The sequence below is a fragment of the Rhinolophus hipposideros genome, assembly GCF_964194185.1.
Source record: "Rhinolophus hipposideros genome assembly, chromosome: 15".
Taxonomy (NCBI): domain Eukaryota; kingdom Metazoa; phylum Chordata; class Mammalia; order Chiroptera; family Rhinolophidae; genus Rhinolophus; species Rhinolophus hipposideros.
In genome coordinates this window covers 40,413,598-40,440,955 of record NC_138061.1, presented here as the reverse complement: position 1 = coordinate 40,440,955, position 27,358 = coordinate 40,413,598, and the positions used below count along the sequence as shown (strand labels likewise).

The 27,358-nt window shown below is 37.0% G+C and overlaps 1 protein-coding gene across 1 annotated transcript in view; it reads left to right on the top strand.

Annotated features, from left to right (window-relative positions):
• ANK3 (ankyrin 3) overlaps positions 1 to 27,358 on the top strand; it is a 303,291-nt gene that overhangs the window by 262,079 nt on the left and 13,854 nt on the right. Inside the window, exons 37-42 of the mRNA XM_081075424.1 lie at positions 1,828 to 9,609; positions 10,230 to 10,304; positions 13,333 to 13,464; positions 14,382 to 14,525; positions 17,811 to 17,898; positions 20,282 to 20,654. Coding sequence (XP_080931550.1) covers positions 1,828 to 9,609; positions 10,230 to 10,304; positions 13,333 to 13,464; positions 14,382 to 14,525; positions 17,811 to 17,898; positions 20,282 to 20,654 — 8,594 coding nt within the window. The remainder of the gene's footprint in view (positions 1 to 1,827; positions 9,610 to 10,229; positions 10,305 to 13,332; positions 13,465 to 14,381; positions 14,526 to 17,810; positions 17,899 to 20,281; positions 20,655 to 27,358) is intronic.

Sequence of the window (27,358 nt, the reverse complement as noted above, 5' to 3'; positions counted from 1 at the left end):
GAAAATTGTCACCCTTGTGGGAGTAGCTGCAAATCCAAGCACTGGACTGTAGCGATGGCATGAGCACAGCATGAAGAGTATAAAAGATGAAGCAGATTCTCATCTCCTCTTAACCTTTCATTATTATTTTGAACCAGTGCTTTCTGGGAGTGAGACTGTACTCAGCTCTGACATAAATGTTAGCCCTTTGCAGGCATCCCAAATTTCTGTGACCACTCGGTTTGTTAAAGTTGTAGAAGTAGAGAGGGCTAATTGTGTGTTTGCTCTCCCCCAGTGAGTGCATTTACATCATTCGTGTGCTTCTTGTCCCATTTCCAGAAGAATGCTGGTAGTAAATCCACCTTCCCTAATGATAGGCCTCCTTCATGAAGCTCCAGTGTTTCGGGTGTCCATGAGTCCCATGGGTACCCTTCTGGGAAGGTACCAGACTTGGTACCTCTGCCAGTGATTATATATGTAGATACAGAAAAATACTATGTCCCTCTGTAGATACTTAAATATAGGGGTGTTAAAAACAAGTGCTTTTTAGATTTTCCCCATGATACCTTTTGAGAATTAAAAGTATAATAGATTATGAAAAAATATAAGATAAACTATATGCCTTTATCCATAATGAAAACAACCTCAGATATGAATATATCTAATTGCAAATGTATTTTTAATGTGCAGTATAAAATGTTTCCCTAAAATCTCAAAAGGTACCAAGTTTCACATCTCATGGAAAAAGTGTACTCTTCTTTCTAAATGCTCTTGTGAAAGTATTTTTAAAGTTTATATATTGGGCATACTATGGCATAAAAATTGTATTACTTCATTGGCTTGTTTGCCATGATATATTGTGCATGATAAAATGTTTTCAGTTGCTTTGCTTGCTTATGGTAACCATGAACCATATTTTCTGGGATTTTTTTTCCCTTTGTGTGTGTGTGTTCACATGCATTTTTAAAATCATTTCATATTACATTTTCTTTTTTCCTCACCAAAAGGAATATACTGCATGGAAACGATAAATGCAAACATTCCTTTTCTTTGTTTTTCTTTAAAATTCTGACTCAGAAAATTTCTTGCTCTTATTGGCTTTTTATGGGTGTAAAAGCATAACCGAATTGTGCATGGAAGATACAGATTAAAAATCCAGTGGCTTCACAGTTTGCACATCAGTTGCCTGTCACTTAAAAGTTATTTTGGATTCTGCATGAAATAGGATTGAGTGGTTTCCTAAAAAGACTTTCAGATATTTAATGTATAGCTACATACATTGATACGGTTCTAAGTAGGTGCAATCTGGATCACCAAAAGGTTCAAGGAGAGGGAACATTAGAAATTACTAAAATGAGAGTTTTATGGTTGTACAAAACAAACATGTACCTATACAGGCAAAACAGAATGGCTACTGATATTTCAAAACCAGCACATAAGAAAGTCAATAGGAAGTAAGGGACCCGTTTTCCATTGTGGTTATTTTTCATCATTAATTCTTTCCTCATGTTTTCTATTTTTTCATTGTTGGCCTATTTATTTGCAACGTGCTTTTTCTGTCTTTCATTTCACATTGCTCTGTGTTATATTTATTTCGTTTTGTGTTTTTTTTTCAGTTTTTTGGGTTTTTTTTTTTTTTAACTTTGGAGTAGTTATGTCTGTAGAATTTTTTTTCCCTCTTTTACTTAATTGTTCCTTTTGCCTCCTCCATTCTAAATCATGCAAACAATTGTACTTGCTTCTGTAATATTTCAAAGTTTACTGACCAATTTTTTCTCTGGTCTCTCTGTTTCTCAACCATTTTTGTTGATTTTTGTGTTTGATTTCATTTTAAAATTTAAGAAACAGTTGAACGGAGTGCAGGAGCAACAAGATCCCTCCCCACCTCTTACTCATACAAGCCATTCTTTTCTACAAGACCATACCAGTCCTGGACCACAGCTCCGATTACAGTGCCCGGGCCAGCCAAGTCAGGCTTCACTTCCTTATCAAGTTCTTCCTCTAATACGCCATCAGCTTCTCCGTTAAAATCCATTTGGTCTGTTTCGACTCCTTCTCCAATCAAATCCACTTTAGGCGCGTCAACTACATCTTCAGTTAAATCCATTAGTGATGTGGCATCTCCAATTAGATCTTTTCGGACAATTTCTTCACCAATAAAAACAGTGGTGTCACAATCTCCATACAACATCCAGGTTTCCTCTGGTACCCTGGTTAGAGCTCCCACAGTCACGGAGGCCTCGCCTTTAAAAGGGCTGGCATCCAATTCTACGTTTTCCTCTCGAACCTCCCCAGTGACGACAGCAGGGTCTCTTTTGGAGAGGTCTTCGATTACCATGACACCCCCTGCCTCCCCTAAATCCAACATTAATATGTATTCCTCAAGTTTGCCATTTAAGTCAATTATTACATCAGCGGCGCCGCTAATCTCTTCGCCTTTAAAGTCAGTGATGTCTCCAGCTAAGGCAGCAGTTGATGTCATTTCATCAGCTAAAGTTACCATGGCCTCTTCTCTCTCCTCACCTGTGAAACAGATGCCTGGACATGCAGAGGCAGCATTAGTGAATGGATCTATTTCCCCTCTGAAGTATCCGTCATCTTCAACTTTCATTAACGGATGCAGAGCCACTGCCACGTTACAGGAAAAAATTTCTACAGCGACAAACTCTGTGAGCTCTGTGGTCAACGCGGCTACAGACACAGTTGAGAAAGCGTTTTCTACCACGACAGCAACGCCATTTTCCCCACTCAGGTCATATGTTTCTTCAGCACCATCAGCTTTTCAGTCTCTAAGAACTCCTTCCGCAAGTGCACTCTATACATCCCTTGGGTCGTCTATATCTGCAACTACCTCATCTGTCACTTCATCGATAATCACAGTGCCAGTATACTCTGTAGTCAATGTTTTGCCAGAACCAGCATTAAAGAAACTTCCAGACTCTAATTCACTTACAAAATCAGCAGCAGCCTTGCTGTCACCCATTAAAACATTGACTACGGAGACACGTCCTCAGCCCCATTACAGTCGAACTTCATCTCCAGTTAAGTCATCTTTGTTCCTTGCACCCTCTGCCCTTAAGTTGTCTACACCATCTTCTTTATCTTCCAGTCAGGAGATATTAAAAGACGTGGCTGAAATGAAAGAGGACCTAATGCGCATGACTGCTATACTACAAACAGACGTGCCTGAGGAGAAGCCATTCCAACCCGAACTCCCAAAAGAAGGGAGAATTGACGATGAAGAACCTTTCAAAATTGTCGAGAAAGTAAAGGAAGACTTGGTGAAAGTGAGTGAAATCCTTAAGAAAGATGTGTGTGTAGATAATAAAGGGCCGCCCAAATCACCAAAGAGTGACAAAGGACACTCTCCCGAAGATGACTGGACAGAATTTAGTTCAGAAGAGATAAGAGAAGCAAGACAAGCTGCTGCAAGCCATTCCCCGTCTCTGCCAGAGAGAGTGCAAGTAAAAGCAAAAGCTGCTTCCGAAAAGGATTATAACTTGACCAAAGTTATTGATTACCTAACAAATGATATTGGGAGTAGTTCACTGACAAACTTAAAGTACAAGTTTGAGGATGCAAAGAAGGATGGTGAAGAGAGACAGAAAAGAATTTTAAAACCAGCAATGGCTTTGCAGGAACACAAACTCAAAATGCCTCCAGCCTCCATGAGGCCTTCCACCTCTGAGAAAGAATTATGTAAAATGGCTGATTCCTTTTTTGGAACAGATACGATTTTAGAGTCTCCCGATGACTTTTCTCAGCATGACCAAGATAAAAGTCCCTTGTCTGACAGTGGCTTTGAAACAAGAAGTGAAAAAACACCTTCGGCCCCACAAAGCGCTGAAAGCACTGGTCCTAAGCCACTTTTTCACGAAGTCCCCATCCCTCCTGTCATTACAGAAACAAGAACTGAAGTGGTTCATGTGATCAGGAGCTATGAACCCTCAGCTGGAGAATCTCCGCCGTCCCAAACAGAGGAACCCGTGTCACCCAAACCATCACCTCCTTTTATGGAATTAGAACCAAAGCCCACCACTTCTAGTATTAAAGAAAAAGTGAAAGCGTTTCAAATGAAAGCCAGTAGTGAAGAAGATGACCACAGTCGAGTTTTGAGCAAAGGCATGCGTGTTAAGGAAGAGACTCACATAACCACAACCACCAGAATGGTGTATCATTCTCCACCAGGCAGTGAAGGTGCCTCTGAAAGAATTGAAGAGACCATGTCCGTCCATGACATCATGAAGGCCTTTCAGTCCGGGCGCGATCCTTCCAAAGAACTGGCAGGTCTGTTTGAACATAAGTCTGCAGTGTCTCCAGATGTTCACAAGTCTGCTGCTGAAACCTCATCCCAGCATGCAGAGAAGGACAACCAAATGAAACCCAAACTGGAGCGTATAATAGAAGTCCACATCGAAAAAGGTAACCAAGCTGAGCCCACTGAAGTCATTATTAGAGAAACCAAAAAGCATCCAGAAAAGGAAATGTATGTATATCAGAAAGACTTATCCCGGGGAGATATTAACCTAAAAGATTTTCTGCCAGAAAAACACGATGCTTTCCCTTGTTCAGAGGAACAGGGTCAGCAAGAAGAAGAAGAACTTACTGCCGAAGAGTCACTGCCTTCTTATCTGGAGTCTTCCAGAGTAAACACTCCTGTGTCCCAAGAAGAAGATAGTCGCCCTAGTTCTGCTCAACTCGTATCTGATGACTCTTATAAAACATTGAAACTTTTGAGTCAACACTCAATAGAATACCATGACGATGAGTTGTCAGAACTAAGAGGGGAGTCTTACAGGTTTGCTGAGAAAATGCTTCTGTCAGAAAAGCTAGATGTGTCTCATTCTGATACCGAGGAGTCGGTTACAGACCATGCAGGACCCCCTAGCTCAGAGTTACAGGGGTCTGATAAGCGGTCCAGAGAAAAAGTAGTCACTGCCCCCAAAAAAGAAATTCTCTCCAAAATCTATAAAGATGTGTCCGAAAATGGTGTAGGTAAAGTGTCTAAAGATGAGCATTTTGATAAAGTGACAGTGTTGCACTATTCTGGCGATGTTAGTAGTCCAAAACATGCCATGTGGATGCGCTTCACTGAGGACAGATTAGACAGAGGTAGAGAGAAGTTGATATATGAAGATAGGGTGGACAGGACTGTGAAAGAAGCTGAAGAAAAACTGACTGAAGTGTCACAGTTTTTTCGTGACAAAACCGAAAAGCTGAATGATGAACTGCAGTCCCCAGAGAAAAAGCCACGCCCTAAAAATGGCAAAGAATACTCTTCTCAAAGCTCTTCCAGTAGCAGCTCTGAAAAAGTACTGCTGACAGAACTGTTGGCATCCAGCGATGAGTGGGTTAAGGCCAGGCAGCATGGCCGTGATGGGCAAGGCTTCCCCAAAGCTGATGAGAGGAAAGCATCCAGTCTGCCTAGCAGCCCGGAGAAGAAGCTCCTTTCCGAACATACTGAGGACAGCAAATCCACAGAGGAAGCCAAAGGAAGTATTTCCCAGAGCAAAGCACCAGAAGGGCCCCAGTCTGGGTTTCAGCTCAAACAATCTAAACTCAGTTCCATTAGGTTAAAATTTGAACAAGGCACACAGGCCAAAAGTAAGGACATGCTTCAAGACAAAAAGGCAGATGGCCAATCCAGAATCCCAGTTAAAAAAATCCAGGAGAGCAAGCTACCTGTCTACCAAGCTTTTGCTAGAGAAAAACAACAGAAGGCCGTAGACCTCTCAGATGAAAGTGTATCTGTGCAGAAAGATTTTATGGTATTAAAAGCTAAAGATGAGCATGACCAAAACAATGAAATTGTTGTAAATGATTCTGGCTCTGATGATGTGAAAAAACAAAGAACTGAAATGTCAAGTAAAGCAGTGCCTGACTATTTTTCCGAACAACAGGCTAAAGACTTGGCATGTCATGTAACCTCAGATTTAGCAACTAAGGGACCATGGGACAAAAAGGTCTTTAGAACATGGGAAAGTTCTGGAGCCACTAACAATAAGTCGCAGAAAGAAAAACTTTCGCATGTACTTGTTCATGATGTAAGAGAGAATCACGTTGGTCACTCTGATAGTAAAATTGTTGATCAAAGGAATGAATTTTTGTCTGTGACTGAGAGAGAACACAAATTGTTAACAAATGGCTCTCTCTCAGAAATTAAAGAAATGACTGTAAAATCTCCCTCCAAAAAAGTCTTATATAGGGAATATGTTGTTAAAGAAGGGGAACGTCCTGGTGGATGTCTTGGTCAACCTTCCAGGAGAAGTGAGAGCTCAGCAACATCGCACATCCCAGTAAGAGTGGCTGATGAAAGGAGAATGCCGTCTTCTAATATTCCCGATGGTTTTTGTGAGCAGTCTTCATTTCCAAAATGTGAACTATCACAAAAGTTACCCCAATCAAGTATGAGTAAAGAGACAGTTGAGACACATCACTTTAATTCTCTAGAAGATGAAAAAGTTACCTATTCAGAAATCAGCAAAGTTTCCAAACATCAGAGTTATGTAGGCTTGTGCCCGCCTCTTGATGAAACTGAAATGTCTCCCACCAAATCTCCTGATTCTTTAGAGTTTAGCCCAGGGAAAGAATCTCCTTCTAGTGATGTATTTGACCATAGTCCCATTGATGGATTGGACAAAGTTGCACCACTAGCCCAGACAGAGGGAGGGAAAGAGATAAAAACTTTACCTGTTTATGTCAGTTTTGTACAGGTGGGGAAGCAATACGAAAAGGAGATACAACAAGGAAGTGTGAAAAAAATCATAAGTCAGGAATGTAAGACAGTACAAGAGACCAGGGGGACCTTTTATACAACTAGACAGCAAAAGCAACCTCCTTCTCCCCAAGGTAGTCCAGAAGATGATACTCTAGAGCAAGTTTCCTTTCTAGATAGCTCTGGAAAAAGCCCTTTAACCCCAGAAACACCCAGTTCAGAGGAAGTGAGTTACGAATTTACGTCCAAGACACCAGACTCACTCATAGCTTATATACCAGGCAAACCCAGCCCAATTCCAGAGGTTTCTGAGGAATCTGAGGAAGAGGAGCAGGCCAAGTCATCCTCCTTAAAGCAGACTACAGTGGAGGAAAGAACAACAGTTGCACACGAAATGCCTCACTGTGTGAGCAAAGACTCTAACCAAAGACCCAAAAATAACAGAGTTGCCTATATTGAATTTCCCCCTCCTCCACCACTGGATGCAGACCAGATTGAATCAGATAAAAATCATTATCTCCCTGAAAGAGAGGTCGACATGATTGAAGTCAGTCTGCAAGATGAGCACGACAAGTACCAGCTGGCGGAACCCGTCATCAGAGTGCAGCCACCTTCCCCAGTTCCTCCTGGGGCAGATGTCAGTGATTCGAGCGATGACGAATCTATTTATCAACCAGTCCCGGTTAAAAAATACACCTTCAAATTAAAGGAAGCAGACAGTGAACAAAAAGAAATGACAAAATCCAAAGCTTCTGCTGAAAAGGGTTCCAAACAGAAAGAATTGGAAACTAATGGATCTGGAAAAGATAACGAATTTGGCCTTGGCCTTGACTCACCTCAGAATGAAACTGCCCAGAATGGAAACAATGACCAGTCCATCACAGAGTGTTCCATTGCCACCACAGCAGAGTTTTCTCATGATACAGATGCCACAGAGATTGACTCTCTAGATGGCTACGACCTACAAGATGAAGATGATGGCTTGACAGAGAGTGATTCTAAACTCCCAAGTCAAACAATGGAAATTAAGAAAGATGTCTGGAACACAGAAGGCATTCTGAAGCCAGCTGACCGCTCCTTTAGCCAAAGTAAACTTGAAGTTATCGAGGAGGAGGGAAGAGTGGGACCAGATGAAGATAAGCCACCTTCTAAAAGTTCTTCCTCTGAAAAGACTCTTGATAAGACTGATCAGAAGTCAGGGGCCCAGTTTTTCACCCTAGAAGGCAGACATCCTGACAGATCAGTGTTTCCTGATACTTATTTCAGTTACAAAGTAGATGAAGAATTTGCCACTCCTTTTAAAACAGTAGCTACCAAAGGTCTAGATTTTGACCCTTGGTCTAATAACCGAGGGGATGATGAAGTCTTTGACAGTAAATCACGGGAAGATGAAACTAAGCCATTTGGTCTGGCTGTGGAAGACCGCTCTCCAGCAACCACCCCTGACACAACGCCAGCCAGAACGCCAACCGATGAAAGTACCCCAACTAGTGAGCCTAACCCCTTCCCATTTCATGAAGGAAAAATGTTTGAGATGACTCGCAGTGGTGCAATTGACATGAGCAAGAGGGATTTTGTTGAAGAGAGGCTCCAATTTTTCCAGATTGGTGAGCATACTTCTGAAGGGAAGTCAGGGGACCAGGGGGAAGGGGATAAAAGTATGGTCACTGCCACACCACAGCCACAGTCAGGGGACACCACTGTAGAAACCAATCTAGAGAGAAATGTAGAGGCACCTACAGTCGAACCTAACCCCAGCATCCCGACCAGCGGAGAGTGTCAGGAAGGCACATCCAGTAGTGGCTCCCTGGAGAAATCAGCAGCCACTAACACCTCTAAAGTTGACCCCAAGTTGCGCACGCCTATAAAAATGGGAATTTCTGCATCCACCATGACCATGAAGAAAGAAGGCCCTGGAGAAGTAACAGATAAGATAGAAGCTGTGATGACCAGTTGTCAGGGAGTAGAGAATGAAACTGCAACAGAGCTGACAAATTCAGCCAATAGCCACATGGGCGCTAGGCCCCAAGAAAAACATGATTTTCAAAAAGATAACTTTAATAACAACAACAATTTGGATTCTTCCACCATACAGACAGATAACATTACAAGTAAAGTAGTTCTGACAGAACATTCTGCACCCACTTGTACCACAGAGAAAGCTAATCCAGTGAAAACCTCCTCAGGAAAAAAGACAGGGGTACTGCAAGGACACTGTGTAAGAGATAAGCAGAAAGTTCTTGGAGAGCAGCAAAAGACAAAGGAATCGATAGGGATTAGGCGAAAATCCAAACTTCCCATAAAAGCCACTTCACCAAAAGATACCTTCCCACCAAATCATATGCCAAACACTAAAGTGAGTAAAATGAAGCAGGTTACTGAATCTGAGAAAACCAAAACCCTTACATCTTCTTCCTGTGTAGATGTCAAATCCAGAATTCCAGTAAAAAACACACACAGGGATAACCTAGTTTCAGTTAGAAAAGCATGTGCCACACAAAAGCAAGGGCGGTCAGAGAAAGACAAGGCCAAACAACTTCCATCCAAGTTGCCAGTAAAGGTAAGACCTACCTGTGTCACCACCACTACCACCACCACCACCAGCACCACCACAGTTAAAATTAGGCAAAGTCAGCTTAAGGAAGTATGTAAACATTCCATTGAATATTTTAAGGGCATTAGTGGTGAGACCTTAAAGCTTGTGGACCGCCTCTCTGAAGAAGAAAAAAAGATGCAGTCTGAGTTGTCGGATGAGGAAGACAGTACTTCAAGAAACACGTCGTTGTCCGAGAGTTCCCGGGGTGGCCAGCCTTCAGTTACAACGAAGTCTGCTAGAGATAAGAAAACAGAGGCAGCACCTTTAAAATCAAAGAGTGAAAAGGCCGGCAGTGAGAAAAGGAGCAGTAGGAGGACTGGTGAGAATGAAGGCAGTCAGGTTTCTCGAGCACTCTGCTCACATCCTGGAGAACGAGCATAGTTTGTAAACACTTTCCAACTCGTAGACCCTAGTGCATGAACTGTTGTGATTGCCTGTGGAGTGACTTAACCGTAGTTTCTCATTCTGTCATTGTCATCTGTATGTGCTGTCTATATACTCCTCTTTCTTCCTTTTAACCGAACTACACTATAGACAGCTAGGGAAGCATGCTGAAGATATTGGTGTCATTCAAAATGAGCAATTTTTTTTTCTTAATGTGCTAATGGATATGATTCTGTCAAAGTAAAAGCACAGATGTGGAAATCCCATCATGGTGTTTTCACCAACACAACACTTCTGTAACTGTTGTAAAGTAGCTAGCTTGTCAGCATGTGCCCATTACATTGAGCATCCATGTAGTCTGACGTTTGGCCTGACGCAGGGGAAACCAAGTAAGCCATGTAAAAAGAGAAGTGTTCATGTGGGTGATTAGGACACATTTAAGTGTACAGTGTTAGCGTTAGTCTCTCTGTAAAATCTGAGTACTGCTAAAAGCAATTTTCCAGTGTCGTATTTTTTTCTTGATGATTATTTTAATTAAGAAATTGTAAATCGTAGGTCCTCAGAGTCCATGTGAACGGACAGATATCAGGATGGCGATAGTAGCCGATCACCTGGGACTTAGTTGGACAGGTAAGTGTGTATACTCCTGAATGAAACAGATACCGTGTCTTAATTTCTTTGTCTTATCCACAAGTAGTTCGTTGTAAAAAACAGAACTAAGCAATGAGTAAAAGATAATTCTACCTACCCAGAGGTAATTACTGTTAGTACCTATATACTGTATTTTTCAAAGCCTTTTCTATGCATACACATGAAAGAATAGAAATTAAAATCTAATTTTACGTGGAATTGAAGCACGTTCTTCACAAAGCTATTTCTGGGAATATAGGATAACCTTTTACCTAATAGCAAAATTATTTTGTGGCATAAAAGAAAGCATAGCTAAGACCTATGATTTTTAAATAATTCAAACATTTTAAACATGGTTTATGCCATTAGAGCAGCTCTCTTAGGCAACAGATCAATTGATCCATGCGTAGGTTTCACAAATTTGAATCATTCATGAGTCATCTTCACAAATTTTATTAAATACACATATTATCTATATGTTTATTTACCTGATACTTTTAAGTGGACTATGGCCAAAGATTAAAAGGAAATCTTTAATCACTTTGATAATGGAAAATAAGGACCATTTTCAATAACTATATAAAGAAGAAAATAAAGGGATGACAGTGATGCATTTTGAATAAAAAATTTTAAAAATAGGATACACACATCTATTCAACTTACCAAAGCAGTTGAGTTCTGTGAAATGAATGAAACCATTTATGAACAGTATGTAGAAAAGTAATATTTAGCTTGATTTTGCTTCATTAAAGATGAAGATAAAGTTCTGTGTCAACTGGACATTTCTGCTTTGGAGTTTTGATGTAAACTGGACCCCCAAAATTCTACCTCACATAAATTAGAGAAATTTTTAACTTTTATAGGTTGAGTGTATATTTTTAATGTACAGCCAAAAAACATAATAGTCAAAATAAATGTTGTCATATCTAAAGTCATCTTACATGCCACCATTGACATACATTCTATACACAGGGAAGCAATTATCTATGGTGCTAAAAGGGAGAATATGAAAGTAGATAATGGCCAACAAGGTCATCTAATTTTTTTTTCCTTAGAATGCCCTAAATCCCCTCCCTCTCCGTGTTAAACCTCTCTCCTACACCCAGTCCCTGCTGTTACACTGCTAATGGCCAGGAACCTTACTGGAGCTCTGAAAAGACAGGTGATCCGAGTAACCCTTTACAGGTTGTTGAGAGCTAATAGCAATTTGTTGTGTGTCAATATTGCTAACATAAAATTAATATTTATATTGTAACATTGGACCTTGTAATCTGAAAATATACTGGAGCAAATGTTGATTTTGCAGTATTATGTGCCCATAACTATTAGATTATTTTCCACAAGCAAATCCGGTCTTTAGTCTGTCAGAGTAAATGTTTGGAGAAGATGTGACACAAGACCAGCCAGACATGAAACCATAAAACTGTAAAATTTTTAGTGACAATCTGTCTTTGCTCTTCGTTGAGTCTCTAGACAAAGGATACAGTTCCGTCGTGAGGGCTTGTTGGGCTGTAAGGAGTGTCTCTTAAAACAGATGAAGAACTTAAAAACAAATTTAACTTTTTACATTTGAATTATTACATGCTCAATGAAGATTAGGAAAACTAACCTTTAGAAGAACAAAATTTAAGTCTGTCCCTCAGAATCACTGTCACCATCTTAATGTACTTTGATTTTTTTTCTAAAAAGCTTTTAAAACATTATATACAGTGTAGTTTCCTGCTTTTTGTATTTGTAATTATATAGTTTCTACAAAATTAAATATTATCTGAGCTTAGTTTTTACGGATAAATAACAACCAATAGACACACTCTACAATGGTCTTGTTCTCGTTGTGTGTCATTAGTGAGTCATGAAACAGCTCATGCTTTGTTTAGGTTTTGAAATGGAATAGAATGAAAATGAAAATGTCTGTGTATTACATGTATTAAGGCTAGTTTTCCTCCATAATGACCTTGTTTCATTTATACAACACCATGATCTACAATGTGTTTCTTTTGTAGGCCCTGATCAAAACAGTTTGCAAGTCACTGCATTCCATTAATTAACTCTTCTTTTGTTCAATACGTGGATTGTTTTCAATTTTTCAGTAGTATAAGCCTACAATGAACATTCATGTATGTAAATCATTGTGTACAACCCTATGTTTTGCCACAGTAGATTTCTAGAAGTAAAATCATTTGGTCAAAGGATATAGACTTTTTGAGCTTCTGAATGCATTTTGCAAAATTGTTGGAAATATTTCTTAAGCAGCATAGAATCTTAACCAATTCCTTTTCCATGGAAGGATTTCTTCCCCCATTTCTTACTTTTTATGTTCATTTAAGGTACTACATACCTGATAAATTTTAATTGTACACAAAATACACTGTGAAAAGTAAGTCTCTTGATCTTTAACTTCTACGTTTCCCTCTCCCAAGGCAGCCACTAATACTCATACTTGTATGTGTCTTTCCAGAGACACTCTGCATTTAACAAGATGGAGTGTATGACTATATACATAGAGATGGACAGAAAGCCATCTCCCTTTTATTTTTTACACAAGTGGCAGCATCATTAACCTCTGAAGTGGAGTTCATGAAACTTGAAGTCATTCAGAGTAGAGTATTGCCTATGGAAAACACTACCAGCCTCTCGTGCCACTCATATTTATGAATTGCAGATCCCTATGTATCTTGTATGAAGTTTGCTCAAGTTGAGAGAACAATTTGGGTGAATTAAAAGAATCCAAAAATATCCTCTTTGTACAGATCACCAATCGTTATAAAACAATCACTAAATGGAATCTAACTGTAACTAAATAATTGCCTCAGGAGAGTTAAATTATAGCCTGTGTATGATCACTACTTTCTCGTGAAATCAAGTGTATAAAGATTAATGCCCCAGGCTGTACTTAGGTTTTACTCTACAATTTCTTTCTTCTTCTTCTGTTTTTTTTTTTTCCTCTGTGGCAGTTGAGCATTACTTTTATGAAACATGTGATAAAAGTAGAATCTGAAATCTCAGTAACTGTTTTTCTTTTCTACAGAACTGGCAAGGGAACTGAATTTTTCAGTGGATGAAATCAATCAAATTCGTGTGGAAAATCCAAATTCTTTAATTTCTCAAAGCTTCATGTTATTAAAAAAATGGGTTACCAGAGACGGAAAAAATGCTACAAGTATGCTGAACTTATTTTACTTTAACTTTCAAAAATTGCATATATCCAGTATTTTAAATAAGCTTACTGTTAACAAAATCAGAGTGATCATAAAGTGATAGCAAGTCTTTTGAAGTTATACTTCTTTAGTGCTAATATTCTAAGCTTCTGTCTTTAGGAAGCTTTGAAAAAGGCAAATAGAGGGAATTTTTTGCAGCTTGTCTGTAGTTTTTTCTGTGACCATCAAAAGTGAAAATATAATTCTAGCTGTTCAAACATGGCGGTGGGGGTGGGACGTGGGTAGAAACACTGCGAAGTTATGCTGTGGTTAGAGATGGATGTGCATCTCTAGGTAGAAAGACAAGGATAGGATCACATTAGATCCTATCATTTTATTCAACTTGGTCTGTGGCGCCAGAAAATTCACTGATATTACTGGGTTTCGTTTTGTTGGGGTCGGGGGAGGAGAAAAGGGGAGTGGTGATAAACCGCAATTGCCAACCCACAACAATGTGGAGTAAGTGATTGTGGGTTTGCCTGTGTCAGCCTGACCTTAAGTCATTAAAATGCTAAGCACCAAATATGAGGGTGACCTATTTTGTCAGTGCAAGAGGAGAGCAAAGTGCTTAAAATGCTATTGGATCCCCTTACAACTAAAAGGAATATAGCTGTTTTCAATCTCGTGTACTCTGCATCTTACATGCAATGAATGTTGCTGTCACCAAACACAGCTTTACAGAGTGATTCTTTAGACCGTAACGTGGCTTCCCTGTAGCAGTGGGTTTTCAGAACCCTCTGGATAATGACACTGCAGCACTGCAGTAAGGAAGAGCTGGAATGCCAGGAGGGTCGCAAAAGCCATGCCTTTGTGTGGATATTGTGATGACTGCAAGAAAATAATTTAATTAGATTTTCAATCTTTTTTTCTCCTTTTTCAGCGGATGCCTTAACTTCAGTCTTGACAAAAATTAATCGAATAGATATAGTGACTCTGCTAGAAGGACCAATATTTGATTATGGAAATATTTCAGGCACCAGAAGTTTTGCAGATGAGAACAATGTTTTCCATGACCCTGTTGATGGTAATTGAATTCAGTATTCATATTTATTTAGTCATTTGGTAAAATGTGTAAGTGTAGTAGGACAAGGCAGTCAGTTAAAACCAGCTAAATTGTGATTTGCTTGACTTAATTTCTCATTTTCACAGTCTTTTATCTGCTTGAGTCTGCAAATATACACTCTTATAGAAAAGGCTTGATCAACATCTGTTAATATAAACTACAAATAATGAGCCATAAAAGTATAAGTTATCTGAAAGAATTGTATTTCAAATATTTTATATGACCAAGTAGGAAAAAAAAAGATTAATACCTAGAGAATGCATTGCTTTGTTATTTTCATATTAACCTTAAAAACTAGTGAACTGTTTTATTCAAATGTAGGTAAAACCAAATTGTCAGCTGTTTTACCAAGTAAGTAAAGTATTCGGTCAAGATTATGCATAAAGTATACAAATTGTTAAGTAAAATGGTGAATTACTATTTTGGGACCAAGTATTTAAGCATGTACTAAAAAAGTCTATTGTGACACATTAATCACTCAGAAAAGTATTTTAAACATTATTTTAACTTCATATGCAGCTATTCACTTCTTTGAAAAAACCCTACTTTGTCTATCATATATAAAAGGCAGCATAATTTCTAATTCAATGAGCGGAGATGTTACTAATAACATAATTCTTCTTTTACATTAGCTGGATTTATATAATATTGTCATCTTTCCTTCATTATGTAAATTTGGGCTTTGTTCATCAAAGTATTAAGTGTAACAAATGTCTTACAGTGTTTTTCAAGATGCTTGTCTTCCTTCACAAATGTAATTTATTCCTATAATGAATTTTGAGGAAGAAAATGTCGATGATAGTGTGGAGGCAGAAAGAAGAGCTAGCAGTATTTTTCTACTACTCAAAATTTTGTGGGAAAAATGGTATTTGGTTTTTATTTCTGGTTTTAAACCACCAAAGTTAGACTAACAAGAATCTGTAACTTCTAATTCTGCATATTATATGACAAAAGATCTCAAATGCTTACAAAATTTCTGCTTACTAAAGTTAAAGATTTAAAGCATACCTTGTTATCCACATAACATAAACATGGTGGATAATAATGTCAAAAGTCGTTTCTTTTTAAGCTTATAAATACCATAGAACCTTGGAAAAAGCTCTCTTCAGTGCCTTGTCCTATATGTGAGACCATATATTGGTAACCAAACTACTTTGCACTAAAGATACACCATTTTTATGTAAAATTATGAATTATTGCCAAGTTTTAGTTTATAGAATCTTTTAATATTCTTTATTGGGAAAATTTTTTAAGAACAGTACCTCTAATAAACAAGATCACCAAAAAACAATGAAAGTATTCAATGGAATTGAAAGCTTCGTTTAATTTTAAACATTTTAATTTTAAACATTTTAAAATCAGAATATTAAAAAAATTCACAAAGGCTTTTTGTTGCTAGGTCTTAATAGTTTATATTCCTTATTTTAAAAATTATTGGGAAAATTTAGGAATGTGTATATGAAATAAATTTCACTTGTGCAAATTATAAACCTGAGCTAATCTTAGCCAACTTTTCAACAAGTTTCTGGTTTATAGGTGACCATAATAGAAAATGTTCATTTACCTATAGCAATATGAATTTACAACAGAAGCTAAGTTGGTATTTATCTTGGACTGATTAAAAATTAGGCTTTAGTTTTGTAGACTAATAATTCAGAAAATGTGCTTGGCTGGTTTTTTTCCTGTCTCTCCTCTTCATTGAACTTTTGTGAAACTTCCTTTCCTCACCATGACCAGACAGAACATTGTTGACTTTTCTCTCTGCTCAAGGAGAAAAATAGTCCTTTAGTCCATTCAGCAAAGTGTAAAACAAGGGAATTGCTCTCTCCTTCCACTTTGTGTAGTCTGGTTAATAAACCTCTGTGTTTCATAGCATTGCCGTGAATATTCAGAGTTCTTGGCAAATGGTTTTCCTCCTCTCTGTTGTATATCATTCCTTTTTTCTCTTTATTTGATTCGTGGTTCTGAGTGGACCCCCATCACCAAGTTCCCTAAAACCTCCATATACACCACAACCCTTTCATCTCTTGTCACATTGACACCTGACGACTTTACATGGAATCTTTTCTACTTTATCGGCTTTTTAAATCCTTTTCTTAACATCTTTTAGATTTTGTTTTCCTAGTGCTACGCCTCTAGAATCTAATAATCATTAGATTAAATTCGTTGTTCTTTGCTGTAAATTTCATGTGAAATCAGTAAAAATTAGAGCTGGGTAGAAATTGCTTATATGTAGAGTTCTTAAAGTAACTTATAAAAATTGGTTTATTGTGGCTTGCTGTATTCAGTCCACCACAATATGGATTTTGCATGCTAAAAGTAGAAAGATAATTAATTTGGCTGTGGAATAAATGTATCTTATATAATGACAGATAACTTTATAGTGGATTAAATTAGTCTGTATTTAAGTTACTATATTAATATTACCAAAATTGATAGAAACCATCTATATCTTAATCAGTATTCTATTTTATTATAGTTTGCACTAGTCTTTTATTTTATTGTATTACATTTAATTGGACTAAACCAATAACTTTATCACCATTCTGTAATTCCTCATACATTTTCATACCTGATATAATTTAAGTCATTCCATGTGTTTGTGTTTGATGTACTCTTAATTCATTCCAGTCAGTCCAAATGTGCTGTCTTCCATAGGTTATCCTTCCCTTCAAGTGGAACTGGAAACTCCCACAGGGTTGCACTACACACCACCTACCCCTTTCCAGCAAGATGATTATTTTAGTGATATCTCTAGCATAGAATCTCCCCTTAGAACCCCCAGTAGACTGAGTGATGGGCTAGCACCTTCCCAGGGAAATGTAGAGTATTCAGCAGATGGACCTCCAGTCGTAACTGCAGAAGACACTTCCTTAGAAGACAGCAAACTTGAAGACTCAATGCCTTTAACGGAAATGTCTGAAGCAATGGATGTAGATGAGAGCCAGTTGGAGAATGTACGTCTGAGTGAGTATCCTCAGTATCTCCGAAGTATGGCTGGGGTCCCAAAAGATGTTAAACCAGCAAAGCCATTGAAACAGACTAGAAAAGTAGGAGTAAGCTCTGAGCAGCAAGAGAAAGGAAAATCTGGTCCTGATGAGGAGATGACGGAAGAAAAACTCAAATCTCTATTTGAGGACATTCAACTTGAAGAAGGAGTAGAATCTGAGGAGATGACAGAAGAAAAAGTACAGGCTATTCTTAAGCGTGTTCAGCAAGCAGAACTGGAAATGTCTTCAATTACAGGTTGGCAGAACGAGACAAGTGGAAGCCTAGAATCCCCCGCTCAAGCTCGAAGAATAACCGGTGGGTTACTAGATCGACTGGATGACAGGTATGACTCCGTTTCAAAAAAGAAAAATGAAACAGGTTACGTGTTAATAGCTTGCTTTAAATACATGCTTTTCGGCAATTAGTCTTTTTCTAAATTTACCATTCCAGTTTTGGAATAACACCTGCTTTAAAAGTTACTCTGCTAATCTGGAGAGGGAAAGTTACATTAAACTCAAATACAATTTTTAAAACTATTGCTAGTCTGAAGTAAAATGGAGAAAGTTTTACATACATGCCAAAGATTTATGTATTCTTTACTTAGAAAACCAGTTTACTTTTCTCTAGTTTACTACTGGGATTATTCTTTTCACATAGCCGGTAATAAATGGTCATTCAAAATAATGTAACAGGGCTGGCCCAGTGGCTCAAGTGGTTGGAGCGCTGTGCTCCTAATGCCGAGGTCGCTGGTTCGATTCCCACATGGGCCACTGAGCTGCGCCCTCCACAGTTAAGACTGTGAACAATAAAATTCTAAGTCTTTTAGAAATATAAACATTTCTGTTGTTTCCTGTCTACAAATATAAGTATGCTTATTATACAGAATATTAAAGTACAGATTTAAAAAATCAATAAAATACAACCCCATCATCTAGCAATAACTACCATTAAAATTTTGGTGGATTTCTTTTACATACGTTTTTTTAAAATATGTTAACATAGAAAATGCAGAGAAGAAAAAAGAAAAGTCATCTTTCTACCATACTAAGAAAAACACTTAACATTTTATGTATATCCTTCCTTTTTTCTACAAACTATGTTGCAAATTATATAAAACATAATTTGTAACATAGTATATGCAGTTCTTTACCCCAAGTAATATTGTCATGATAGAAATTTGTTTATAACCAAAATAATTCCCTAATCATGAACCTGGTTGTTTTCATAGTGGCCTTAATCTAGAAAGGTAAATCTCATGTCCTCCAGACATTAGTTCAAATGCCACCATCATAAGGTTGACACTTTGTGACTGTGGATGAATTTTAAGCTCTGAGAATGTCATTTTAATTAGCTTTAGAAATAAGAATATGACTACTTGCCTCACACCACTTTATAGATTGAAAAACAAAGCCTGTATCATGCCTACAAAAATAACTGGTGCAAATCTCTCAATTATAATTGGCATTATTTTTCTTTGTGCACATTAGACTAAAGTATATTTTACTTCAGTGGCAACTAGTGATGAACTTAAGTTGGATACAAAAAAACAGATTCATAACATATTTAATATTTTTATATTGCTGATATGCATCTTGCTCGATAAAAATTCCCAAAGAGGTTTACAAAACTCCTTTTGGAGAATGGTAGCATCAATAAATTCTGGATTAAGCCTACCAAAGAAACAACTGCAAAGACAACAAATAGCATGAACTTTGATGTCTATGTTCAGATATAGTTATAATTTATAGTTGCATGACAAGGAACAGACTTAAAATGTTGTGTTACATGATCTTCACCATATGCTGGGACTGTTTATCCTTACAGATACAGAGTAGGGTGTGCCATATCGAATGGGTGTGCTATTGATGTTTTTTTGTAAACGTGTGTAGATAATCAATTTAATTTATAAGCATACGCCACATACATACGTACATATACATAATACATATATTATACACATAAAACATTGCATTAGTTGTTGCCTTCAGAATTCTACAGGTAATAAGACACTAAAAACAATACGTAAGCTATAAAAGTCTGTACTGAACCTAGTAAAAATTAGAAATCAATTTTTAAAAGTGTTGGAAGAGAAATGTAATAAAGAAAAATAGTGCTCACAAGAAGTAGAAGTGGGGGACAGCACCAGCACCGTAATCACCAGTGAGTGTTAGCAGAGTTCAGGAGAGGAGAACGATGAGCACCAAGTAAGGGCACTATGGTTGCAAAAACATGAAGGCAGGAGTCGCAACTGGAAACACAAAGGCTGGAATTTGGGGTTCTTGGGGTTGCCAGAGCTTTCATCATAGGAATTCACTTTTGTTTGTCAGCAGTGTTTTCACTGGCAGTATAAAAGCATTTTGAGATATCCTGCTCTTTTAGATTGGTGGGTGTGGAACTCTGAGCTGTCCGTGAACCACTCAGGATTACTTTTTAAGATATAGAATCAAGCAGCTAAAGAAGTGCGATTAAAATAGAACACAAACAATGACAGCAGAGCTAGCCAGGTTGGCAGTTGGAGTGCAGGAGATGCCTGGAGCCTGTGCAGCACCGGCTCACACCCATGATAGCCCTTTACAATTTGAAATCCAGTGACCGTAGTTTTCAGGCCTATTTTATGCTTTCAAAGCAGCGAAAAACATAGTTGTTAAAACGTTAGACCTTCTGAAGCCCATTTTCAGCCAGCTATATGTTACTATTGTAAATTTCCACATTTTTATCTTTGGCAGCCCAGACCAGTGTAGAGATTCCATTACCTCATATCTCAAAGGAGAACCTGGAAAATTTGAAGCAAATGGAAACCATGCAGAAGTCACTCCAGAAGCAAAGACGAAATCTTACTTCCCAGAATCCCAAAATGATATAGGGAAACAGAGTGCTAAGGAAACTCTAAAACCAAAAATACATGGATATGGTCATGTTGAGGAACCCACATCACTAGCAGCATATCAGAAATCTCTAGAAGAAACCAGCAAGTTTGTGATAGAAGAGCCTAAACCCTGTGTGCCTGTCAGTGTGAAAAAGATGAGTAGGACTTCTGCAGATGGCAAGCCAAGGCTTAATCTCCATGAAGAAGAGGGGACCAGTGGGTCTGAGCAAAAGGTACGTCATCCAGTTACTCAGTATGCTGTTCTCTAAACTGAAAGTGCTGATGCTTAGTTTCTTTTGATTAATCTTATAGCACTTAGCCCAAGGGTCTTTACTATTTGCCAGTTACAAATGTGTGATCAAAAATTGTAACACTAATATTGGGGGTAAATAAAGTACTGAGTAAAACATGCTCTTTGATCATACTTTCACTCCTGGGTAGGAAAAGGAATACGCTTCTCTTTCGCCATTTTTCAGGAGGTCAAAGAACTACAGAGAGGTTATGTAACTAGCTTAAGGTCTACCATTATTTGGTCTGGGATTTAGGTTTCCTAACTCCTAGTGCAATCTTCTTTCTTAGGCAAGGAGGGTGATTATTCTGGCCCTTTCTGGTTCTTTTGCATTTAAAGAGCAGCTCATCTAAGCATTCTACCCTGTAAAGTCTGTTGTCTGAAAGTGTGTTTTAAATAGTGAAGAAACCAAGTTCCCAGGCCTAAAATGAGATGGGTATATACCACCATTAGTTGACAGCATTTAGAAATTTAAAGTTAGAAGTCTCATTTTAATAATTTTTGTATCTAAGTTGATAATTGGTATTTGTTTTTAATAATTTTAAAAACTACTGCCATAGAAATATTTGCTTGCTCTCTGTATTTATGTTTTTATGGTACCATTTAATTGGGTTTTTTTTTTTAATTCTTTGAGCCTTATATCACTTTTAGATATTTTAAAAACTTGAAATTACAACTCATAGATGGATATAAGAAACAAAATCAGCTCTATTTTCTACATATTTTACCGCTTTCTTGCTCTCTTAAATTTTGTCTTTTCATGAGCTATGCAGCAGGTGAGATTTACATACATCTCTGGTGAGAGTTATACATACTTGCCATTTTCCTTAAAACATCTAGTTTGCTTAAGATCTACCATAGTGTTTTAGATAGAAAAAAGTCTTGTCAAACAATGCTAGGATTAATCTAAGGTTTAAAAAAATGTATAGTAAACCCAGTTACTCAGGAGTTAATTATCAGCTTATCAACTGATCATATCCTTTCCTTTTTCCTTCTTCAGGCTCTTTTGACAGTTGTCCTGCTTGTTAGAAGGGAAAGTGAGAGGAAGTAAAATTGTCAGGCCTTTCTTTTACTTCCTTGCTGACAAGTGTAGTTTTGAATATCAATTTCTGTCTTTTAATTAACTCGTAGTATATGTAACAGCATGACTTTGAATAAAATGTTCCCTTTTTAAGTGAGTCCATAAAGTAAAGGGAGAAGCAATAACATACTGATGTTTTAACTGTGAAAATTTATTCTGCAAAAGCCTATTAAAATCAAGAGAGAAGTTCTGAAATCAAATTATAAGTACAAATAAGCACTTGTACTGCACATATGTGCATATGTACTGGCTACTGAGAAACCAGGGAGAAGGCATAAAGAGTGTTTAAAAAAACAAAAGTCTTAACTCTGAAAGGAAACTCAGCTGAGTTCATAAGTGATGGAAAATAGTAACTAGTAGAAAATGTTTACAAGATTTTTTGTAAATGACTTCGTACCTTTGGTATTGGTCATTGGTCCGACTCCAATGCATAAAGGTTTCAAGGGCATAAAAATTCATAATGGAGTTCAAGCTTCTGGGAGATATGAGCCTGACTTCACAAGAGATCCAAAGATGTTCAGGATGTGTCTTTTGTGGCTAGACCATAATGTAATAGCAAACAACTAGGTCGTCTGATGTATGATTTCAGAAAACAGCCCCCTTTTTGTCCCCTAAATAATCAGGTCAAAAGTCCGAGTGCGGCTCTTACACGGATGACTGTCTGCTGTTACAAGGTAAAATTCTATTTTCCCCCTCTTTCCCTGCAGCGACCCATGGCAAGGAGTACTGAGAAAATCCCATTTGGCCTCATTATTCTCTTTACAAATTCCTAGAAATTCTCTAAAAAGGAATCTTGATAAATCCTACTACCACCTTCTTTCTATCCTTCAACTTAAGATAAGCAAAGACTCCAGGGAGGGTGTAAACTGAAATACTGATCAAATGGCCACTTTTTCTTAATGTGAGGGGCTGGTCTCATGACTCTTGATAGAATTATGATATAACTGACATCTAGGTTTGCTATTAATGTTTGCTTTAACCTATGTTTTTCTGCTTTTAAATTTACCTAAGTGAAAACTTTCCCCCAGTTTACAATTCCATATAAAGACTGAATTTTCCCTTTTGCCTCGTCTAATCTATTAAGCTCTGCATGCTGATTAGTCATTCTTTTCTTTCATAATATGAATTCCTCTTACCTTTTTCTGCCCTTTTGAGCAATTACAGGGCCTCCTTTCACAATACTTAGGTCATTCAGAGTATCCTGAATTTACAGTCCTTTTTTAAAAAGCTTTAAAAGGAATAGGGAAGTTAGCAGATGATATTTTTATAAGGAGTAAGAAATTCAAAAACTGTTTCCTTTTGATACCACATTATTCAGTAGGCTATATTGTTCAGCTGAAATTTCCTACAAAGTCAAGGCTGATATTACTATAATATTTTTAAACATTTGTTAAGTTTACCTTTCGTGAAAAATGGCCTACTTTATTATCTATTTGACTAACATTTCATAAATCATTTTAGCTAGCACTTATACCTCCCATAATAATTTTATTTGTTGTTGTTTTTTTCCTATTTTTTACCAATATTGCCATTGATTTTTCTAATGTGTGTTAACTACAACTTCTAACTCCAGGACTATCAGATATAGGGTAACTAGAAAATTTAGAAAATAAAATACCAGAACTATTTTCAGAATTCCATCATTAAAATTTAGAAATAAAATCATTCAGTAAATAGTCTTCACCATGACATTTAAGTAGATGCCAAAGACATTTTTCCCTTTGAATTATGAACTGTTGGCCACTTGGCAGTCATTCCATTTTCCTATCCTTATTGCTCAAATATTAATATTTGTGTGATTACTGTATTGTGTGCCATATTCTTGTTTGTCAAATCATTTTTCTATTCTAAGTTCATATCAGTTTTTTAAAATAAGACTTCAAGCTTTCACATTTTACATTATTCCTTTATTTATTTAAACTCTTAAGGAATACCAATTACATGTTCAATACCAATTATGCTGATACAAATTTCCCAATATAAATATATGTGGCAAATTATGCTGATATAAATTCTTTACTTTTTATAAATTTGTCAAATCTGACCAAAATTTTATAAAAATCGGGAGCGATTTTGTCTTTTTCTGTCAATCACATGACACGTGGCCTGAACTATAAGATTACACACCCAAGTCAAATGTAAATAGATTTAAAACTAGTTTAAAAATTAATATTAATGTTTCTTGAAACTAATTAGTAGTTGTATGTAGTTTCTGATGCCAAAAAGTCTCTGTCTGTTATTTTTAATTTATTTCATTACCATGGCCTTTATCATATATATGTAGGTAAAGACCCAGGTAATTAAATACACACTTATGCATATATACACACACACCCATATGCAAGTAAAAATCAGGGTAATTAAATATTTATTAATTATATACATAATTTATATATTAATTATATACATAATTTATATTCACACATATGCACATATACATACATATACAGAGTAATTTCATTTAGATTCCTGCTCAAAATTTTTTTCCACTTCAATTATTTTTCAAAGATTTTTCACAAATGTACATCATGATTTCCTTAGGGAGAAAAACCAACAAGTAAAAGTAATTCTTCTTTGATTTCCCTTCTCAGAATGTCTTTTATTTTAAATGTGATGGTAAAATTATACTAAAAAATGCATTTATCAGGACTTGAGAGGCAGTGAGAGTGAGTCAAGCTCAGAGGAAGAACGGAGAGTCACTACCCGAGTTATTCGCCGGCGTTTGATTATAAAGGTATCCTGGAGCCGGATCATTATGGGGCATTGCTGTATTATTAGAAAGTCCTTCCTTGTGGTCTTGAAAATTTAGCATGTGTAGTAATTAAATGGCTCTGTATGTGTTTGTTTGCACACTTGAAAGCTTATAAAAATAACAACGAAAAGGGAAAAGTCATGTTGCATGGTAGTGAGTATTCTGCGTAGGCCTGTGTTTGACATGCGGCATTGATATCCTGCTTTCCCTGGAGAAGTGTTCTATGTATTAACTAAGATTCTATCTTGGTGAGAGAATAGTCCATATCAAATGAAATGTAATGAGGTAAGACAAAGAAGAAAAAATGAAAGAATTAAAAGGCTTCCTTTTCAATCTCAAATTCCTACTGCCTTCACAGTCTTTAAGTGATAATCAGCTCTTCATTATCAATCAATGACCAAGAACTTGAAATTACAGCCTGGCATTGGTGTAAATGACATACGCAAATTTAGCAAAAACTAATGAAATAGGTTTTTAACTTGACTAACATACAAAAAATACCAGGCTGTATTTTTAAATATAGGAAGCCATTTTTACTGGAAGTGAAAACTATAAATCCCCTGTTATAGCACAATTGAACACTATGAATAAATCTTGACTTCCCCCACAAAGCCTTTCTGAAGCACTGACCTTATGCATGGTAAGGTCCAGCAGAATGTTTCTTGCAGCCTGTTGCTTGTCTTCATTACTCTGTCTTTAGAAATATCTTTCCTGATGTTAGAATAATTGAGTGCAGAGAACTAGGAAGCTCTTTTCAACACACAGGCTTCTGAATGTGGTCCAAATAACTGGAGGTTCTTTGATAGGCAGCTCTGGAGAGAAAGAAGGGAAGTAGCTATTGAAAACCATTTATCAAATTTAGCCATTTCCAAAGTATCAGGCGACACAACAGACAGCAGAGATGTTGGCTTAGGTATCCAAAACTTCTTAATCTGGCTGCTTGTACTTCCCATGTAGGTCAGATGAGGGAAGAAAAGCTGCTCTGCTATAGTTTTTCTAAGATTCTGGAAACATTGGAGAAGAAAATAAGTCCTCGTCGAAATCTTAAATTATCCCCAAATCAACCTTGAGCTTAATAGGGAGCTATAAAAAAAAGCATGAATCACTTCTTTGAAAATTTTATATAGGCAAGCCAAATTACTTATTGGTGTCTAGCATATTTCCAGGTATTCAACCTGCTATCTATAATGTGCTCATAATCACGTCCCACATGTTCCTGGAATCAGAGGAAAGAAATACTTAATTAGGTTTTCTGAAGGAGTTAAAGCCATACTCTTTGCTCAGGCTTTGCTATTCCTGTAGTTGGTGTCTTCAATAAATGATGTTTTAAAGTGAAACATTCAGGAAAAGCACACGAGACATACTGTCTTGTAACTTGCTTTTTATGTTTAACATATGACATACTCATGTTGCAGCCAAATCCATCTCATTCCTTTATAATAACTACCCATTACAGAAGCTGACTCTCCTTCACTTAGGACAGAAAAAAATAAACATAATCCTGCAAAAAAAAAAAAGTAGGAAGGCAGAGGTGTAGTTTTACTCTGAAGAATATAAAAACATCAAAAATCCCCAAGTCAGTGAGGTTTTTTTGATGTTTTTATATTTCTTTTGGTCTCCGACCATTCTAGATATGCATTATCAAGGTAGCTTTTGTTAGTGTTATTATATATTTGAGCTCAATATAGTATAATTAATTGTATGTTAATATTTTTATTAAGAACTTAAGTTTAAGATGTTGTAGACTTCATAAAATAGGAGTTGGTGTTCTCCCCAAATACCCACTTCTTGAAGTCAGTGTGATTTTAGGGAAGTTGAGTGGAATCATTAGACAATGGGTTTTATAACAGGGAAGAACATGGTACAAACAATAGAATCACTCAAATAAGCTTTAAGGAATGTCTTTTATATGTGATAGAAAAATCAAAAGCTGAAGAATAGATATAGTTATCTTTGGAAGCTATAGGTATAACAAAAATCTGTATAAATTACATATATAAGACTCTTTCTGGTTAATTTTCTGTCCAGATTTTTGGAGCTCTTGAAAAGATCGCACTTCTGTTGTTTTTTTCTCTTTATTCTGTATGTTAGTATCTTTCTAAGGTAAAAGAACTTGAGACTGCAGTAGTATATGGTAAATGTGACATGGAAGCATCTCTGTCAGAAATGTAAAATGAGAATGTTAGGGCATAAAGGGATCATCAATGTTAAAATCACTTCTTTTCCTAGGTAACAAAACTGAGGACTGGAGATGAGTTGATTTATCCAGAATCACAGCAGGGCAATAGCAGTTCTGGGACCAGAAGCTAATTCCTAGCTCTCTAGTGAAGTCTCTTCTACCTGCTTTTTCCACAATACTATATTCTTTCTCTTCCAGAATATAAAAGGAATGACTTTTCCTGGACTAAGTTAGGCACTTGACCATTTAGACCTTTCCAGTGGAAGAGCGCAGCATTGTGTTGTGTTTCTTGAAAATATTTGATGGGGCTGAAACGCTAGGAATTTGACCTACTTCCTGGAGGCTGTCCAACCCTGGACTGAACCAGCATATTTATACTGTTTGCCATAGTAATTCCCCTAGCAATTAAAATCTCAAAGCTGAAAACTATTGGGGTTGTTCCGTCCCTCTCAGAGCTGACTTTGGCTGGTGTCAATGGAAGCAGTCGGTTTGCTCCGGATTACTAGACTTAGCAAATCTGTCATCGTCTTAGCCATTCAATTTGTATAAGTGGGTTGAAAGTATAATTTTATAATTTTTCTCTTTAATTTTATATGGATGCATTTATTTTACATTTAATATTAAGTCCCTAAAGAA